Source organism: Indicator indicator, chromosome 1 (genome assembly GCF_027791375.1).
Source record: "Indicator indicator isolate 239-I01 chromosome 1, UM_Iind_1.1, whole genome shotgun sequence".
In the NCBI taxonomy this organism is placed as follows: Eukaryota; Metazoa; Chordata; class Aves; order Piciformes; family Indicatoridae; genus Indicator; species Indicator indicator.
In genome coordinates, this window is record NC_072010.1 from 117,751,134 (window position 1) to 117,771,208 (window position 20,075).

The 20,075-nt window shown below is 46.7% G+C and overlaps 1 protein-coding gene across 1 annotated transcript in view; it reads right to left on the reverse strand.

Moving 5' to 3' along the window:
* Nucleotides 1-14,134, reverse strand: part of LOC128977588 (cystathionine beta-synthase-like) — a 42,135-nt gene extending 28,001 nt beyond the window's left edge. Inside the window, 5 exon segments of the mRNA XM_054395213.1 lie at nucleotides 2,506-2,660; nucleotides 6,336-6,444; nucleotides 6,446-6,526; nucleotides 13,336-13,534; nucleotides 14,122-14,134. Of these exon segments, the coding sequence (XP_054251188.1) occupies nucleotides 2,506-2,660; nucleotides 6,336-6,444; nucleotides 6,446-6,526; nucleotides 13,336-13,534; nucleotides 14,122-14,134 (557 nt within the window).
* Between the last annotated feature and the right edge of the window lie 5,941 nt (nucleotides 14,135-20,075).

Consider the following 20,075-nt stretch of genomic DNA (forward strand, 5'->3'; position numbering starts at 1 on the left):
AAATGAGTTTCCCCCACAGCAGCAGCTATTTTCCACCTGCTCTAAAAGCCACCAAAATGCTCAGGGTTTTCAGTGTGGCTGAGCCATGGCATGGGGAAACTCCATCTCCTTCAGCTGGCATTTAACTAGGACCTGTCCCTTACATTACATGTCTAGATTGCCGGAAGTCAGCTCAAGAGAAGAAAGTAAGGACATTTACCTTCAGCTAGTAATTGTGGTAAACAAGAAGCTACCATGCCCTTTGAACCCCAGCAAGGCATGATGTGGAATGGTGAGATGCTTTGCAGCTCCAGGGTCTGCAGTGATGGAGCCTGGTGAGGGGACAGGGAAGTGGAAGAGAACCTGTGCCAGGGTGAGCTGTGTCAGAAAGGAAAAGGTGGGAACCAGAAGGAGGACTACCCTTTTGCATTGCCACCAGCTACCATCCCCTAAACACAATAGCCTTTCCCTCACTCTGGGGCAAATTTTCTGCAGTTCCTATCAGATTCATTTCCCAATCACTACCATATTGTCAGCTTCCTTCCCTAGCTGCATGAGCTCTATGTATGAGTCTGAAGGCAGCAGGTCTATGGGGATACGAGGGTCTGTGGCAAACAGCTTTGGTGTCCCTAAAGGATGTGGTGGTGGGGACATCTGAGGCCTGCAGCTGCTGGTATCAGTTCAGGATTGCAGTGGACAAGGATGGTTTCTGTCCAGCATTTCTGCTTTTACTGATGGCCCGTTATTCCATAAGATGTCTGGGGAAAAACAGTCCTGGCAAACCAAGTGAGTCTTACTGAGGTTATAGCAGCTTAGAGCTGGCTCAAGGGGTATCAGAACTAGTCTACCTGTATCCTTGGAAAAAAAAAATAAAGTATTAATATTCTTAAATAAAATAACATTGTTGTCCCCCTCCACCCACAACCTCTGCTTCTACCACCAAAACTTCAATCAGGTTTCACATGGGAACCTCAGAAAGCCCAGAGGTGTTTTGTACATTGGCTGTCATCTGTGATTTACCCAGAGCAGAGAAACCAAGTAACCCTCTCCATGCACTGCTGCAAAATAAAAGAAACAGTGTGATGTGTCCCAGTGTATTTTCTTCACTGCTATACAGTGGCTTATGTTTCACTCCCTGCTCCAGGGCTACTGCATGGTCCCTCTCAGACAGAAGACATCTCCAGGGAGCTTTCTGATGCCTGGCTGCCCACCTCTGTTAGTTTGGGGTGTGGTATGAGCCCTGGCACCAGCCCTGCCTTTCTGCCCAGTGGCACCCTGATGCTAAATTGGTAAAACCCAAGAATGTTATCCTGATCAGCATGATAATTGAGGGGAAAAAGCCAACACTTTGGCTGAAAAGAGCTAATTCTATCCCTGGGCACTAGCTGCAAGGATTGCACTGAGTAAGTGCCTTGAAGCATGTTTGCTGGATCTGCTCTGAGGCTCTGGAGCTTACTCCTCCCTTCTTCATGGACTAGACCCAGAGGCTATTTTGGTCTTCACACATGCTGGTGGCTGTGCTGTGTCCGTGTCCTGCCTGGCATGCAGCATGAAACTCCCCCAGCCAGCTCCCAGCTGGCAGGTATCCACACAGAGCAGTGTCACACCTCCCATGGGCTCCAGTTCCTCATATGCTGGAGCTGAATTCATGTTTTACACCTTCAGCACAGCCAGGGAAATGTCCACAGTTCCCCTGACATTTATAGAACAGCCCTGCCTTTATTACCTTGTCTGGGTCTGGTTTGCTGGGCCATTAAAGCTCCTCTTGACTAGTCTAGTCTGGGCATTTTGGCAAACTTACCTCACCCCAGGAGGAAACTTGCTGCTGTAAGGACAAGAGGCACTCTTAACTGTCAATTCACCTTGCACTGCACTCTTGGGTTGCTTACAAAGAGTGGGCAACTTCTGTGGGGGTCATTTTCTGCTTATTTAAAAGCCCAGGCTTTGGCAACCTGTCTCCGTGGAAGTCTCTGAGCCATTGGTGAAGGTATTGCTGCTACTTACAAATCTTCTTACACAGAGCCTTGGACTGTTTGAATGGAGAAGGGCAGTCAGACTGCAGCCCTTTGCTGACTTTGTGTGCTGTGTAACAGGCTGGGTGCAACAGCGTTGAGGAATGTTCATGCATTACGGTACAGCCAGGAGAGCCAACACTGCATCTCCTCCTGTGCCCAGCACTTTGCACAAGTGTACAAGTCCCTGGTTGAAATCTACCTCTAAAATGTGTTCATCTTAGTTCTTCTGAAATGAGATGCCCCAAACTAGCAGACACTTTCCAATGAGTGCTGGGAAGCACAGACCTGAGTCTTGAGCCAGCCATGTCTTTCTGCAGGATTAAAGGGAGTGGGAAAGTTCATCCCAGAGAGGAGATGCTAGGTAGGTGTTGCCTCCTGGAAAATTAGCTGTCATTAACATAACATACTGTCCAACTACTGACTTCTGCTGCAACAATAGCACTTTTTCTTCAGAAGAGGAAGCTACTGAGCTCTCTGCACCCTGAAGAAGCAGCATGACAGAATTACTCACAAGGCTATGCAGGAGTGTGGAGACATGGCAGCTGGCGTTGCAGCAGTCCACGTGCACTGACTGGGCAGGTCGGGAAGAATCCATGCACTGTCAGCTTCACTTTCCTGACTTCCCCTGCAACTGCTACTTGTGAGCAGGCATGGCTTGGTCAGCTCCTGTGTTGTGGAAACAGAGACCCACAGTCACCTGGGAGGAAAAGCATGCAGCCAGGCCCTGGGGTGATAGTTCTCGAAGGCAGGAAATGATATTTGGGTGTGAAGGCAGAGTGGCCAGCCTGCATGGGGCTCAAGTCTTCTTCTCTGGAGACTTTCAAAACCCATCTGGATGCATTCCTGTGCAGACTATCCTAACTGACCTTGCTTTGGCAGAGGGGTCGGGCTTGATGATCTCTGGAGGTCCCTTCCAACCTCTAATGTACTGTGATACTGTGATACTAGCATTTCAAAACCCTCAATATAACAGATGCACAAAACTGCCTTTTTGGAGTGATATTCCAGGCCATGTTCATGGTAAACCATCATCTGGCCACCATCTTCAGTAAATTATCCTCTGCCTAATGTACATTGAAACATTCACTCCACTGGAAAATTTAGTGCTCTGTATTTGGTGCACTGGTTAGGTCATACCTTGAGTATTGTGTCCTGTTCTGGGCCCCTCAGTTCAAAAAAGATGTTGAGTTGCTTGAACTTGTCCAGAGAAGGGCAACAAAGCTGATGAGGGGTCTGGAGCACAAGCCTTGTGAGGAGAGGCTGAGGGAGCTGGGGTTGTTTAGCCTGGAGAAGAAGAGGCTCAGGGGAGACCTCATTGCTGTCTACAACTACCTGAAGGGAGGTTGTAGCCAGATGGGGGTTGGTCTCTTCTCCCAGGCAACCAGCAACAGAACAAGAGGACACAGTCTTAAGCTGTGCAGGGGGAAGTTTAGGCTTGATCTTAGAAAGAAGTTCTTCACAGAGAGAGTGATTGGCCATTGGAATGGGCTGCCCAGGGAAGTGGTGGAGTCGATGTCCCTGGAGGTGTTTAAGACAAGACTGGATAAGGCACTTAGTGCCATGGTCTAGTTGACTAGATAGGGTTGGGTGATTGGTTGGACTTGATGATCTTGGAGGTTTCTTCCAACTTGATTAATTCTGTTTGATTCTGTGTTTAATTATGAAGTCAGGAGCATTTTTTTTCACCTTAGTCATGAAGAAACTGCAGATAAGTCTACCCAGCAGTAATTTGAGAATATTTATAGAATCGTAGAATTGTCCCAGTTGGAAAAGACCTCTAAGATCATCGAGTCCAACCACTGACTTAACACCACCATGGCCATGAAACCATGTCCCAAAGCACCAAGTCTACATGTTTTTTTTAACAATTCTGGGGACAATAGCTCCACCACCTCCCTAGACAACCTATTCTGAAGCCTGACCACCCTTTCAGTAAAGAATTTTTTCCTAACACCCAATCTAAACCTCCCCCAGCACACTTTTGGGCCATTTACTCTCGTCATATTACCTGATACTAGACAGGAGGGACCAACTCCACCTCACTCCAACTTCCTTTCAGGTAATTGTAGAGAACAATGAGGTCTCCCCTCAGCCTCTTCTTCTCTGGACTAAACAATCTCAGTTCCCTCAACCACTGATCACAAGAGTTGCTCTCTGGACCCTTAATCACCTTTGTTGCCCTTCTCTGGACATGCTCCAGCACCTCGATGTCCTTCTTGTGGTGAGGGGCCCAAAACTGAACACAGTATTTGAGGTGCAGCCTCACCAGAGCTGAGTACAGGGGCATGATCACTTTCCTACTCCTGCTGGCCACACTATTCCTGATGCAGGCCAGGATGCTGTTGGCCTTCTTGGGTGCCTGAGCACACTGATGGCTCATGTTCAGCCAGTGCTCAACCAGCACCCCCAGGTCCTTCTCTGATGGACAATTTTTCAACTACTCTGCCCTAACCCTGTGGCTTTGCACTGGGTTGTTGTGACTCAAGTGCACCACTCAGCACTTGGTTTTGTTAAACTTCATACAACTGACCTCACAACCTCCCTGGGCAGCCCATTCCAATGGGCAATCTCTCTGTCTGTGAAGAACTTCTTTCTAAGATCAAGCCTAAACTTTCCACTGCACAGCTTGAGACTGTGTCCTCTTCTCCTTGTGCTGGTTGCCTGGGAGAAGAGACCCACTGATCCAGCCTGTCCAGATCCCTCTGTAGAGCCTTCCTACCCTCAAGCAGGTCAACACTCACACCCAGTTTAGTGTCATTTGCAAACTTACTGAGGGTGCACTCAATTCCCTCATCCGGGTCATTGATAAAGATATTAAAGAGGACAGGCCCCAGTACTGGCACTGGGGAACACCACTTGTGCCCAGCTGCAAACTGGATTTAACTCCCTTCACCACCACTCTCTGGGCCTGACCATCCAGCCAGGTTTTCACCCAGTGAAGTGTCTAGCCATCCAAGCCATGTGCAGGCAGTTTCTCCAGGAGGATGCTGTGGGAGACAGTGTCAAATTCCAGATAAAAAAATCGTATGGTGGTAGCAGGCACAAAGTGCCAGAACGTCTCTGCTCTGGCACTTGGGTGTAATAAAAGTGAAAAAGAGAACTGATAGAAACAAAATATCAGGGAAGGGTAGCAAAGATCCTCAGGGGTACAGAGAAAGTTCCACAGTAAACCAGTATAATAGAGGAGAGTTCATCAGACTGGAAATGAGACAGGTGGCTGATGGTGAGAGCAGGCTATAAATCTTGGGGGATATGGAGAAGGTGACAGAAAAATGCTTTTTTGCTTCCCAGCATCAAAAAAAGTAAAGCAAAGTGGCATCATCAGGAACAACTACAGGAGCACAGCAGGTAAAAGTGGCTCCAGACAATGGTTAAGCAAGTTTGCAAAGGTTGAGTTCCTCAGTGGCTCTTAAACACGGCAGCTCTAATGGTACCTGTGCTCTGTGACCATGGTAATTTGCTGTGCTGGTTTCTCTGTGTCACCAGTGTAGACACAGGCAAAAGATGGACTCTCTTTGTGTAGTTTGTTCTCAGCAGGTGCTGCTGATCAACAAGAGCTACAAGGAGCTTCAGCATGACCTCTGTGGTGTGACTCTGCAATCCCACCCTTTTGTACCAAGGAAGCCAGTCCCATGAAGAACAGACACCTGGTTTGGGTAATTGGAAGCTTCCCTTCTGGCCTGGTCACAAAATGAATTTGCCCTGTTTCAGCCTTTGTTGTTGGACCTTGCAGTTCAACAGGGTCATGGCTGGAGACTTGTGTCTTACTTTGGTTGATGATGAAAGTTGGTGTTAACCTGCTTGTTGTAGCATAGTCTGCCCTATCTTCCTACACTACTGTGGTGGTGTACTTTGCAGTTAGAGCAAGTGTAATGCAATTGTCAGCTTTACTGTAGTAGGAATTCTCAAGGGTATGATGTTGGACCTTCCTTCTCCACTTAATGTCAGACTGAGAACAAAGACGTAGTTCTGCAGTTTGATAGAAAATCAGTGACACAAAGAAGAAATATCTCATTTCTAAACATAGAGTGCTGCCTGCAAAAGGACCTGGCCTGCTACCATGTGGAAGGGATGTGGGAAATCCACTTCAGCTGCTGCACTGGGGAGGGAATTCGGGCAGCTGACAGAAGGATGTTGAAGCCAACATGGGCAGCACAGACAGCAGAGGCTAACAGGTCTGGTGGGCATCATCTTCATCCCAGGCCATAAAGCTACTGCAGTGCATGTGAGGACCTGCTGACTCACCCCAGCCAGGCAAGCAGACAGCACACAGTTATGGCCAGGCCCAGATTATCCCATTAATTTGTGGCTTCATGTGAGCCAAAGGGCAACCTTAATTACCATTTCTGCCAACCTCCTTCTGCTCTCTTGCCTTGCTTCAGCCACTTGGCAGGAGATGCTTTGAAGCAGCACAGTGGGGACCACCTGAGGTTAGAGCTGTGATTTCCTCACTGTCCAGGAAGATGGGGCTGCAGTTCACTCCCTGTTTGCTGGGATGTCCCTGAAACACAGAAATACACCACACTGTTATTCTAGCCACAGCAAAGGGCTAAAATGGCCCACAGCATGCAGCTGAGCTTTATTCTCAGCCAGGGGTGCTCAAGCATCTTGAAAATGGAGCTCAACAACCTCATGCCACCTCCTGGCTCAGCAGCTGAAGCTTGAAGCAATATGGCAGGCAGGGGACACTGATCCACATCCATGCTAGGTGCTGAGTTATCTTTTCTCCCCTGCACACACCAACCCCAGCCCCACAAAGCAGTGAGACATCATGAAGGTACAGGGCAGTCATGCCAAACAGCTTGGACCCTGCAGCTGGTCAAACAAAAACTCTCACAGTAAATTTTGCTTCTCAGCACTCTTCCCCACCACCACCAAACTTGCTGATTCTTGGCAGGGATTAAAGGGAAAAAAAAAAATCATTAATTTCCTTGCAAGCTAGGATTTGTGTCAACCTTGAGCATGTCTCCCCAAGCAAATCCTTATTTACCTGATGAATTAACTGGGAAGGAGCAAAAGTCACTTGTGGGTAAAGAAGAGATAAGCTGCAGTGTATCAGAGGTGGTGAGAATACTTTCACAACTGAGGTCTCTGGTTCCTAGCTGAAATGTAGGCAAAAGAGATTTTACAAGCATTTCCCCCCCTTTTTTATTTCTGGTGATGCCCATATCCACTGTTTTGCAGTGGGGTGAGAAAAGAGGAGAGGCAGCGGGCTGAAATTATTAGGGCTGTTTTTGCAGGCCTTTTCTCTCTCTACCAGCATGTGGCTACCTTGTCTCAGTGGATGCTGGCCCTGAGGGAGGCTGGCATTGGCTCTGGGGCCCTGCAAAAACCCTCTCTTCCCTCCAGTTCTGGCTCCATGGGTGCAATACCTGTGCCACATCTTTCCCCATGGGGCAGCTGCAGGAGTGACATCAAGCTGTGGGGGGTTACTGGAGGGGGGCTAGTGGCACTGGGCCACTCCACAGCAGGTTTTGCACCCCCATTTTGTCCCCAGAGCCCCTGCATTTCACCTGAGCACATGGGGAGCCCAATGACACAAAATGAGGACAGCGACCTGGCAACCCTGGGTGAAGGTAGGTGATCTCCCCAGGGCCTCCCCTGACACTGCTCAGTCACCTGCCAGCAAACAGCAGCACCCAACTGCCTCCCACTCCACCACCAAAAAGCTCTGCAGGCCCCAGCATCACCCCTGCCAAGGGCAGCCAACCTAGACCTAAAACTGAGTGTTGGAGGCAGCACACAATGGTGAAGTGGTTGATCCCTAGAGGGAAGAGCATTACTGGCTTTCCACCTCGTTGTGCTCAGTTCCCTTAACACCTGATATAAGAAAAGGGCAAGAGTGGGGTTTTCATTTGTTTGCTCACCCAAAGTAGATACAGACACATTTTCTAGAAGCCCAGGGAACAAAGAATCAAGACCTGCCTCTTGACTAGGTCAACAGCTACACTCATCTGTACTGGAGAATTTCTCATAAGTCTCCTCAAAGTTTGTTTTATTCCTGGCACAGTGCTGCAGGACTGCACAGATGTTTGCATACAGACATCCCAATCCATCTCTGCATCACCGTGCCCTACACCTGGATTCATATTTAGGCTAAGCTATGTCCCAAGCCACTGTGTCTCTGAAGGTAATATTAAAAACTGCCTCAAGTATAGGAATACCAACAGCATCTATGCAAGGTGGCCAGGGACTTGAAACAGTACCAAAGGATGGGAAGAATCTGACCTTCTCCTCTTTTGGAGGCCTTGACATGACACCAGTGAGCTGCTCTCCTGCTGATGGCCTCAGCAGTCACACCCTGTAGGGCTGAGAGGAGCGATGTCCAGTGCAAACATCTCCCCATGCTGCCTCCAGAGCAGTTTCAAGTCACCTCATGACACCTCATGACAACCAAGACTCTCTTGATTCCCATAACTGTTACTTATGTGCTAATGCTCCTCCTAACCCTTGCCTGAAGCTTCAGCTGTGACCTGAGCAGACCTGACATCTGTAACAGCCCCATCACTCTCTTCTAAAGAGAGAAGCATGAGATAGCACAGGCTAGACAAAGGGTCAGTGGAAATATCCACTGGAGCTTGGAAGTACACCATGGTAAGGTGCAATTATGCAGCTGCTGCCACTCACTGAAGATATATAGCAAAGAACACAGGCCAGTGTTTACAGAGTACCTTGCAGACAGGAGATTGCAATTATTAGGTTATCAGACTACACTGATATGAGACACTCATTAATTAAACTGCAGGAAAATCAGATGAACTCAGCAGACCAGAGAGAGATACCTGCAAATGCACCCCAGTCAAAGCAAGATGCCTTTTCCTTTCTTTATTTTAAAGAAAGGGTATTGTTGTCACTGAGCAAGACAAATGCAGCATCGGTTTAATAGAATCACAGAGTGACCCAGGCTGGAAGGGACTTTGGGAGGTCCCTAGTCCAGCCTTCTGTCCTAAGTTGGATCAGCACTAAGTTTAGACCAGCTCACTGAGGGCTTTGTCCTCCAGTCTTGAAAACTTCCAAGGATGGAAACTGCACAAGCTGTCCAGCAACCTGACTGACTGTGCAGCATAAAGCCAGAGCCTCCTTGGTTTTCAGATTTATTCAGATCTCGCTGAAAGTTCAGGCACTCCCCAAAGCAGAGGCAAGCTTTGAAGGGAAGGCAGAGGATTCCTTTTCTTTTCAGTCCCCTACACAACAAGGTTACCTGGTTAGTAGGCATGGCTCCCATGCAGTCTGCCCTTAGAAAGCAGCTGAGGAACAGACAAGCCATACTTACCACCTTCAGTCGCATCAGCAAAGTGCCTTGGCTGCACTCCAGCACTGAGCTTATATGAGCCCAGTGGCAGGGGACACCAATGAGCAGCACTTAGCCCCTGTGAAGGGATGCTGATTGGGTCCTGCTCCACACCTCACCCTGTCCAGCAGCTGATTGCTCTCCGAGCTTCAGTGATTGGGGTATAAAGAGAGATAAGCAATTTGTCGTTTATTTTAGTTTGTATTTACCTTCAGGAGTTCTCTCAACCCAAATCTCAGCAGTTTGGTGATGTTTCAAGAATTTTGCTTCTGAGCTGATTTCATGTCTCGTGCTTAACCTGCTGCTTAAACTGGGATCATCTGTGTCAACACATGCCTCACTGAATCAGGAAGAAGCAATGACAGAAATGACAAATTACATTACTTGCTGCCTGATATGGACTCCCTGTGTCCTCTGGGATTCTAGGGTTAGTCTCACCTCCAGCCCTAAAGCTCTTTCTTTTTCTCACACTTTACTATTAAAACAGCTGAAGGCAGTGAACAGCTTCTACTCCACAGCCACTCCTAAACACTGGCTGGGCAATTAGGAAACCTGGGTTCAGCTTTACTGGAACAGGAAAAACCCCCAGGAATTTCAGTCCCTGCTTTCCCCATTCCTTTCCACAGCTGGGGCAGTGCATGGAGATATCAGTCCCAGGCTGGGCCAATGTTCCCCCAAAACACAGCTGTGAAGGAAATTTCAGTACCATTCAGATGATCAGGCAAGAGTAAGCCTTATTGGAATGCTTACTTTGGCATTAAGCCTTTCAAAACCATGACTGTTGTAAGTGTTAGGACAGGAATGAAATTACCTTTGATCTTTTTGCAATAAATGAACTCTCTGGAAATCATTGCCAGAGGTAATCTGTTGTAAGAAAATCTCGTGAGCTATCTGATATGACGCAGAGCTTGCAGGTTTCTCACAAAGAGGCTGCAAATAACCCTAACTCCTGCAAGAATTGTGTTTTCTGGGCATTGCAGTTACAGAATAACCCAGGGACCCCTTCCTGCCTACCTCCTGAAGCAGTGCCTGCTTGAAGTGAAGGCAGTGAAAATGAGATTCTTCCCTTCGGTGACCAAACTGCAGCAAAATGAAGTTCTTTTCAGCCTAAAATGAAGCAGAAGTACGGATGGGCATTTGTAGGGACAGAGGGACATTCTGAACTAAAATACTTGGTTTAATGATTTTAGTCTTTGTAATAAAACATTTTCTTTAGAAAAGATCTAAATGACAGTTTGGGGGACTTTGAAATAAAATCTCCCCATGCCCTTTTCTGGGGCAAGGTGTAAGCTGTTAGCTAAATTGGATCAAAATGCTTGAGTAAGTTGCCCATCATCCCCGGAGCTGCTGTGCTGTCTGACCGTTTGGCATCACCAGCCCTAGGGGCACACACACAGCTGGCTTTCCCCCTAGCAGGTGAGGATGCCAGGTGGCTTAATGTGGGTTTTCCTGTTTTGCCTGTGTGTTGGTTAAGGGCAGAGGAGAAGCTGGTCTGTGGGGGTCTGACTGAGGTATGCACTGGCATCCTTGTCATGCTTCCATTCCATACAGACAGAGCAGGCACATCGCTGCCCATGCACCTAACATGGCCCGTAGGTACTTAGTCTTACCTCACTCTTCTTGTGCTTGTGTTTAAGCATTACTAAGTTGAAAAAAACCACATGAGAGTGCAGCTGTTTGTTCTACAGCAGGTTCACATTACCCTGTCCTCTATCTGATCAGCTACCCTGCAGCTTTTTACCCTGCAAGATCCTGCTGAACAAATGGCAGGGGAGCAACCACTGGCGAGAACCAGCCAGCTAGCTGCAAAAAGAGGCAGAGGCACAGGGAGTGATGGAGGCAGCTCAGAGCTCCAGGAAGGCTCCTGGCTCTCACAAGAAGTTGCAACAGGAGAGTTCATGCCTGTGCACATGGTGAGGGCCTCTGCTTGTAAAGCATCATCAGACAGAATCTTTGCAGAGGTAGATTCATAGCACCCATATTGTCAGGGTCAGATGAGACACAGCACTCATGTTTTACTGCTGTGTGCTTCGAAGGGAGGATCTTTTGTGACTGCAGATCCACACCTGCTGGTGACTTTTTTCTCCTAGAATAGACAATGCAGTTTTAAAATGTTTCTTATTCTGCTGTATCAAGCAGGAAGAAATCCATGGTCTTCCATCCTGTGTAATTTAATAATCAAAATGGCTTCATCAAAGCAGTTGAAGACCTGTGGTAAAGCTTGATAGAAAGCCTGGAGAAGGATGAGTAATGTTCTGGGAAGGCACACCAGTTAATTCAGGGCAGAATGGGCTTTCCTTGTCTCTTGGTTTATCTCTGGCTGTCAGAGAAAGCTACTTCGGTGTGAAAATGCAGGGTCAAAATGACTACTGGTCAAGTTGGATGGAATACTGGTCAAGCTGAGTTGGAGCACTGATGATAATAGCTGCTATCTGAATTAAATGGGTAAAATAGGATAAAGGGAGGATGTTGCTTGATTGTTGAACATATTTTTCATCAGTTCAACACACTTGGTGTAAAAGCCTTATTGTAGTGCCAAACTGTTCCAGCTGAAATATGACATGTGCTAGCTGTACAAAATATGGATTTTATGATCTTACCAAAACCAGACAGAATTTAACTGACTGTGGCTAGACCCCACTGTCACTTCTGCTCAGTGCCACATGTCATGAGTAGCCTCACTTTGGAAGGTATCCCTACGATGGAGCGAGGTACTTGGTGTAAGGTACATTACTCGCTCACAGTCCAAGGCAGAAATGGATTAGAAAAGTCCTATTGCTGTTACTGCACTGAAGAAACCATTCACACCCACCTGTTTCAGGAGAGGTTAGCATTTGCTTGCACAACCCATGGAGGTTTCCAGTACATCTGATGTGCCTCCTGTGATGTTGCACCTGCTGCTGTAGGGAGAGCTATGCTCCAGTGGTAGATGTGGGAGGAGCAGACATGGTAGCTTTTCTCATGAGGACACCGGGAAGAACACAAGGCATGAGCAGCTCCAGATGTGCAGGTTTCCCACTCTTTGCAGGTCAGATCCACTGTGCTTGCCCCACAAGCAAGGGCATTCCCACACCCTGATGGCAGCAGTCTCACTGTGAATTAGCACATTGCCTTCGCTTCAGTTTCCCTAGGACATGAAGCATGTTAGGTACCACACTGTGCAGGGGCAGGCAGTGCATGCAGGCCATGTGCCCTGTTTAGGCACACACATCCAGCTGGTTACCACCAGAGGAGGCAGTGACTTTTCAAAGTCCAAGAGTTGGAAGGTGTGAAAGAGAAAGGCACATTCATGAAGAAGCTGGGCATGGGCAGACAGTGTGAGCTTGCAGCACAGAAGGCAAATCACATCCTGGGCTGCATCAAAAGATGTGTGGCCAGCAGATCCAGAGAGGTGATTCTGCCACTTTGCTCTGCTCTGGTGAGACCTCACCTGGAGTACTGCGTCCGGCTCTGGAGCCCTCAATACAGGAAGGACATGGAGCTGATGGAGCAGGGCCAGAGGAGGGCCACAAAAATGATCAGGGGGTTGGAACACCTCTGCTATGAGCACAGGCTGAGGGTGCTGGGGTTGTTCAGCCTGGAGAAGAGAAGACTCTGGGGAGACCTAATAGCACCCTTCTAGTACTTAAAGGGGTCCTACAAGAAGGATGGAGAGAGACTGTTTACAAAGGCCTGCAGTGATGGGATGAGGGGCAATGGCTTCAAACTAGAAAAGAGCAGCTTTAGATTGGATGTTAGGAACAAGTTTTTTACCATGAGGGTGGTAGAACACCAGAACAGGTTGCCCAGGGAGGTAGTTGAGACCCCATCCCTGGAGATATTCAAAGTAAGGCTCAAGAGGGCTGTGGGCAAGCTGATCTGGCTGAGGATGCCCCTGCTGACTGCAGAGGGGGTTGGACTAGATGACCTTTGGGGGTCCCTTCCAACCCAAACCATTCTGTGGTTCTTGTGAAGAAGCTAGAGCATAGCTTTGCACTGCTCTTTCCGTAGCTAATCTGCAGTGCAAACAGCACTTGGCTTTGCCCCTAGCTAGGGGTAGATTTTTCTTACGAGAGGGGTGCATGGATGGCAGTGGGCGAGTTGCCTTTCCTCTGGCTGCCACAGCGCGGATCGGGTCCTGCAGGCTCTCCCCGTGGCTCCCGAACCTCCCTCACTACTGCCACCATGTGACTCTCGGTGCTGGCACCGAAGGAAGCGGCGGCGGGGGCCAGCCGGCACACGTGCCTCGCCTCCACGGTTCCCTCTCGACCTTGAGGAATGCAGGGATCACTTAGATGCATCAGGTGTACCCAGCCAAGCAACCCTGCCTCCCACCCTCTTTCCAGTCATCCCTATCATATGTTGCCCTTTTTATTACAGATGCCGAGAGGAACAAACCAGAAAACTGAAGTCACTGATGAGGTGATGTGGTGTGAGGGCAAAGCTGCATTCCAGCTGGATGTGGTCTGCAATGCAATTCACTCTGCAGAACTAAGGCAGCTTTGAGGCCATGCCAGGGCCCTGGCAAGCAGGACAGCAGCATGGATGGTTGGCTGCAAGGCTGGGCATGGGCATGGCTGCAGCACATTTTAGGAAAGGACTGAAGGAGAGGGTCCAGGCTCCCACAAGAGGCCATATGTGCAGCAGCATCCCTGCTCTATGCATTTAACACCATAGCAACCAGGGCCAGCACTGTGGTGCAGGCTGGGCCCCTCGCACCCTAACAGGGACTGAGCCTCCACACATCTGCACACAGCCACTTCCCTCTCCTAAAGTTCCACCTTCAGTTAACTCATACAGATAATGAACACCTTCAGAAATATTTCAGGACAAAAGCTCAAACACACCTGCTCTTACCTTGCAGGAGCATTCCCAACAGCAACACAAGTGTGGCTTGGTGGGTTTGTTGTTTGTCTTTTTTTTTTTTTCCCCAAAGGGGATTTATTGCTTTTCCATGGTAGCTTTCTGGACTAAGTCCTGTGTTTATCTCTAGAGCCAGATTGTACCCAGTAATTTTCCCATGTGTCAGTGCCCTGTGAGGAGAGGCACCTCTGCAGCTGGGGCCAGTTCAGTCCTAGCAGTGCCATGAGGCAGTGCCTCAGCAGTTAGGAAAGGTCTTGCCTCATTCTGCAAAAGTTGGGGGTGTGCAGTCCCCTACCTGCACCACTTGAATCTGGAGGCTGCTGCTAATGGGATGTCCTTGGGGGCACGCTGAGGAGCCCTGTATGTTTCTTTCAGTAGCTGCATTGGCTGAAACTGCCCCTTTTCTACCTAGGGTACTTTTAGACTGGTTCAGCTCCCAGTTTGGGACTGCAGCCATGGCACAGTGGCAGCAGCAGCAACACAGAGCAGGGGCTACAGCTGGGGAAGGTTTACCTTTAATCTGCAGGCAGGTGGAACTTGATCCCATATGCTGCCTGCTACTGTCTGGGCTTTTGGCCTTTCTGCAGAAACGTTTTCTCCTTGTCCAGGTGAGCCTGGGAAAGACACTGGCCCTCTGCATATCAGACTGTGATATCAGGATCATTTTTGCTTCTGAGCAAACAAGCAAAAGGTAAGGGTCAAGCAGTGGATGCTGGCAATGGCAGCATTTCAACTAATCACAAGAAAAGGTTGTGTGAGGTAAAAAAAGTTTAGTGTGTTGTATACCTGCTGCTGGAGTGAGAAGTCAAAGCTGAGGATAGAACAGTGTGTGTCTGAGGAGGAAGATGAACCTAAACCATGCCCCTATAAGAAAATTTGACATGCAGGTGATTAATCCAGCAAGTTCATGCCACATGCCTGCAGGACCAGCCCCGGCAACTGAGGCAGACAGAAGAAGCCTCTCCTGCACCTCTCCACCCACCAGTCTTCCCCTATGTCTCTCTGCAAGATGGAACAACATCCCAGTGAGACTGGCTGACAAGGTCTTAAGCCAGTTGGACAGGGTTAAGGAAGGACTGACATCTCACAGACACACAGGTTTGCCCATACTCCTTGTATGTATTCAGAAATGTCTGTCCAGCTGACCACACATGAACCTACTGCTCTAGGAATTTCAACTGTGGCAGCTAAGCCCTTGCTCTACATCTTTCCGTCCCTACCCTATGCAGAAATACTAGAACTGGAGTAAGAGAAGCAGCCAAGAGAAGCAAATTATGGGCTGGCTCACCATGGGCTGGCTCACTGGCAGCTCTGCCACACCAGCAGCTCTCTGGAGATAGACCAGAACTGCAGAGGACTGCAGTCAACACACTGAACACAAGAGGTCTTCTGCAGCTGACAAATTGCTCAGTCTACAGTTTAACACATGCTCAACTTGAACTGCCATTAAAAAACCCAGAGATATTCTGCAATCAAACAACATTTACTGACCTCTTTATACTATACATTTGTGAACATTTGTGTAGTAGAGTGGACAGTATTGATTTTACCTAGCTCCTTGTTGTGTTTAACCCCAGCTGGCAACTAAAACCCACAGAGTCGCTTGCTCACTGCCCCTGGTGGGATGGGAGGGATTAGAAAACTGATGGGCTGTGATAAAGAGTTTAATAGGTTCAGCAAAAGCTGTGCACACAACCAAAGCAAAACAAGGAATTAATTCACCACTTTCCCTCAGCAGGCAGGTGTTCAGCCATCTCCAGGAAAGCAGGGCTCCAGCACATGTAATGGTTACTTGGGAAGTCAAACACCATTACTCCAAGCATACCCCCTTTCTTCTTCTTCTTCTTCTTCCTCCAGCTGTATATGCTTTATATGGAATAGCCCTTTGGTCAGTTGGGATCAGCTGTTCCAGCTGTGTACCCTCTCAAATTCTTTTGTACCCCCACCCTACTTGCTGGTGGAGTGGTGTGACAAGTACTGCTCAGCAATAATGAAAAGACCCCTGTGTCATCAACCCTGTTTCCAACACAAATTCAAAACATAGCCCCATATTATCTAGTGTCAAGATGAAGAACTCTGTCCCAGCCAAAACCAGCACACTCCTTAAAGCATGAAAGGGAGAAACACTACCTTTGTCACAGGAGTATGTTGACACTATCCAGTTGGAAAGGCTGTTGGCTGACAGCTGCAATGCTGGGAAATACCTAACAGTAAGACTCTCTGCAGTTCATAATGGCAGACAGAAGTTTTCAGAAACCATTTAATGATGTTTGGTGGGCAGAGGAGGCTGCTCTGGCTGCTTAGAGGAACCACAGCTAGAGAGAGTTCTGGAGTCTGCCACAGCTTGTGTAGGAAGTGGGAGATCACATTGGATGTGACGATTTCAAAATGATCCTTAAGTCATTGCCTGATAACTGCTTGCAAAATATTACACAGCTCTTACTGGATAATTGTCTCCAGTAAGAATATAAATCTATTTTTGCAGAGCCAAAAGTAGACCAAGGGGACTTATATTCTATTAGGGTGACAAACAGATACAGCATAAATTGTTCCTGTAAGTATCCATGTGCAAAATAGTTTCCAGGCATATGGCCAGCAGTTGTTTAACCAGCACAGGTAAACAAAAGGCACAGGCATACTCTTCAGAAATAAAACAAACAAACAAACCCAAAATCCCCAAACTCAAACAATCAAAGCCCCTAATCTGAAACAAAAAAACAAAAAAATCACCCAAAACAAATTCAAACAAACAAAACCCTCAATCCAAAACAACAAAAGCAAAGAACAGTCAAACAAAAAAAATCCCAATACAAGATAACAAACAAAACAAAACAAAAAAAACCCAAATTCAAACTAAAAAAATCCCAATCCAAAACAAACAAAACCAAAAACCCAAATTCAAACAAAAACCCCAATCCAAAACAACAAACAAAAAACCAAATTCAAATACCCCAATCCAAAACAACAAACAAAACAAAAACCAAATTCAAACAAAAAAACCCAATCCAAAATAACAAACGAAACCAAAACCAAATTCAAACAAATAAAAAAATCCCAATTCAAAACAACAAAACAAAACTGGAAAAAAAAAAAAAACAACAAAACAAAACAAACCCAAGCTTCTGTTCAAGCTTTGGACTTGAATTTCAGGTTAAACACCAAACTGGTCCTCATGCTGTTTGAAAGAGAGGAGCCCAGCACTCACATAGTCTTACCACCACTAACCAGGACTAGGATACTAACAGCATTCTCACAGGCAGAGAAAAGCTTCGTGCTCATAAGCTTTTGCACCAGAGGAACTTCAGCTCTGCAGGATTCCCCATCCCCTTCCCTTTGCTGCCTTCATCCCTACTATGGGAAAGAGCTCTGGAAAGCTTTTCAGTCATTCAGCAGCTCCATATTTATTTACTCAATTCTGATCAAACAGGGCAGCTACTGTAAGAATGAATGCTGGCCACCTTTTCCTCCTTGTGCCAGTGTAGAACAGGAGACAGCTTTTAACAAGCTGCACAGGCAGAACAGCATAGGTACATTTCTTTGGATGCTTTGGCATACCTGGATTGCTTTAGACTGGCATCCCCTCTTCCACCTAACCAGCCCTAACCACCCCTTCCTTCTCAAGTCAGCAGTGCTGCCTGCTTTCATGATTAACATATGAACAGTAAACTAAAACCCAAAAAACCCCACACATTAAAAATCTTTATATGTTTCTCTGTCACAGGTAAAGCTTCCCATTAATCTTCTTCTGCCCCAACTCCAAATTCTCTCCTGCTGTTCTGAAAAGCAGCTTTGGGGAATCTGCTTCTACCATCTTATATTCTTGCTAAATTCATGCTAAAGGCTGGGACATGGAGATTTTATAGGCACAAACAAGAAAAGGAAAAAAAACCCAAACAACTACTTTTATATATTTTAGACTTTAACAGTTCATTCCAAAGCCCTGAGAAAAGTTGTCTTAAATCTTAAAGCAGTATTTGAATGTAATGGTTAGACCTTAGTTTGAGGTATGTATGGATCATGTTACTTCAGTAATGGCCCTAATCTGAAGGGACAGCCAGTATCTAAGGAAATAAAGTGAACAAGGGCAGAATAAACTTTGCTCTTTAATGCCATGCTGGCGAATGCAATCAGAAATCAATCTGAGGCTTTTTATTATTACAAAGTTCTTAACATTCACAAATTTAAGGTGAGAGAGAAGCAGCTAGAAAACATACCAGCCTGTCACAGTGCTGACAGGCACCACTATCACTGGTGTCACTTCTTCAGCTTTGAGCTCTTGCCTCCCTTGGGCTTCCCTCCGTCCTCCAGGCCACCTCCCTCACTCAGGGCACAACTGCAAAGGCTCTGCTTGATGCTCTTTGCTCAGCACTGACATGGGACAGGGTGGCTTTCACCACCTCTCTCCTCTAAGCACACACTTCCAAAATGTACAGCAAATTCCACTGGCACAGGAAGGCCAAGGTAGAAAGAAATCTATATACAGGAGGTAGCAATTGTGATTTTTAAACAACCCCTTTGTTTTCTCTTAGCTGACTCAACTCTCCTCAGCTTTAAAAAAAAAATCAGAACAAACCAAAAACCAACCAAATAACTTTGCTATCCTGTCAGCAATAGTCCCAGCCTAAACAGTATTTTTCTACTTCAGTGGAGAGAAACAAGCAAAGAAAAACACCACTTTTACTGACCAAAAACTTTATTCTTAGCAAAAGGCCAGTCAGAATATGATTAGAGCAGTCACTATGAAGTTGAAGAGCAGATGTTCTTCTGCATTAACCACAAGGTGATTCCAGTCATTGGTTACCACTAACAGCAGTTGGCAGCCTGAGCACAGCTACAGAAGTCAAACATTACTGAAGAATCCAGAGTTACAGAAGTGGTGAAAAGTTGTAGCTGCACACACCTGCCACACATTAGTCTCGTGTACTCTTGACATTACCAGTCCAGATCATGTTTGCCAGTTACTTCCAAGCTTGGCTGCAGTGAATTCAATTTATATGATAGAATAAGGCAGTACAGTGTAGGAGCACTTGAACAGGACTTGAAAGAATTTACAGCTCTTGACAGATTACCTTTGGTTCTTCTAAAGCACGCATAAAAGGCAGCACTTTAAGATAACTAAGAAGGTGGAGAGGTAAGGGTAAAGTGGTAGATGGAACAGCCTGATTTTCAGAAACCTTCAGGCAAGAGGCTTGATCTTATGTTTAATCTTTTCACTTGTGCAATGGGTACAATCAGAAGAAAGGAGAAAGGGCTGTCTCTGCAATGAAAGCTGCTGCACTGTGTAAAACAAAGGCATTGGTTTGTCACTTCACCATCAGGCTTCCACAGAAGACATTTTTTTCCAACCCCAGCCCTCTGGATTTGTTCCTGTTTTACACTGGTGTGACCAAATTGGAAACCCTCCTTCCTTCTCTCCACATCCCAGTCCCATTTTTGTCTTTACAAAGATATTATCTAACTTAACACTCTCGCATGAAAGAAAACCCCAACTAATCCAAAACTTCCCAGAGCTCCCTTGGTCCTCTGCTTCAGTAACTCCTTTATTTCAACACATTTTATGAATCTGAAACAAGGCTTTGAAAAGTGAGACTTTGGACACCACATGTAAGGAACACACCAGTTAATTTAGACAATATTTTTTACACATACATACACATATCTATCTATATATATATAGGTAAAAAAATAAATTGTCTTGATAAGAAATATTGTCTAACCTGATTAAGAAACAAGTCCCCAGAAGCTGTGCAATGCAGCAAACCGCACTGGCTGTATAGGTGGCACCAGGAGAGTTAACTGCTCGTTTTTGGATTTTGAAAAAAACAAACTAAACCAAACCAAACCAACACAACACCTTAGGGAGAGACCATTGTACCAAGGAAATAAACCTGAATCTTTGCTGAAGATTGCAAAACGTTGTTGAAGAGGCTCCACACTGCTGCCTGGCT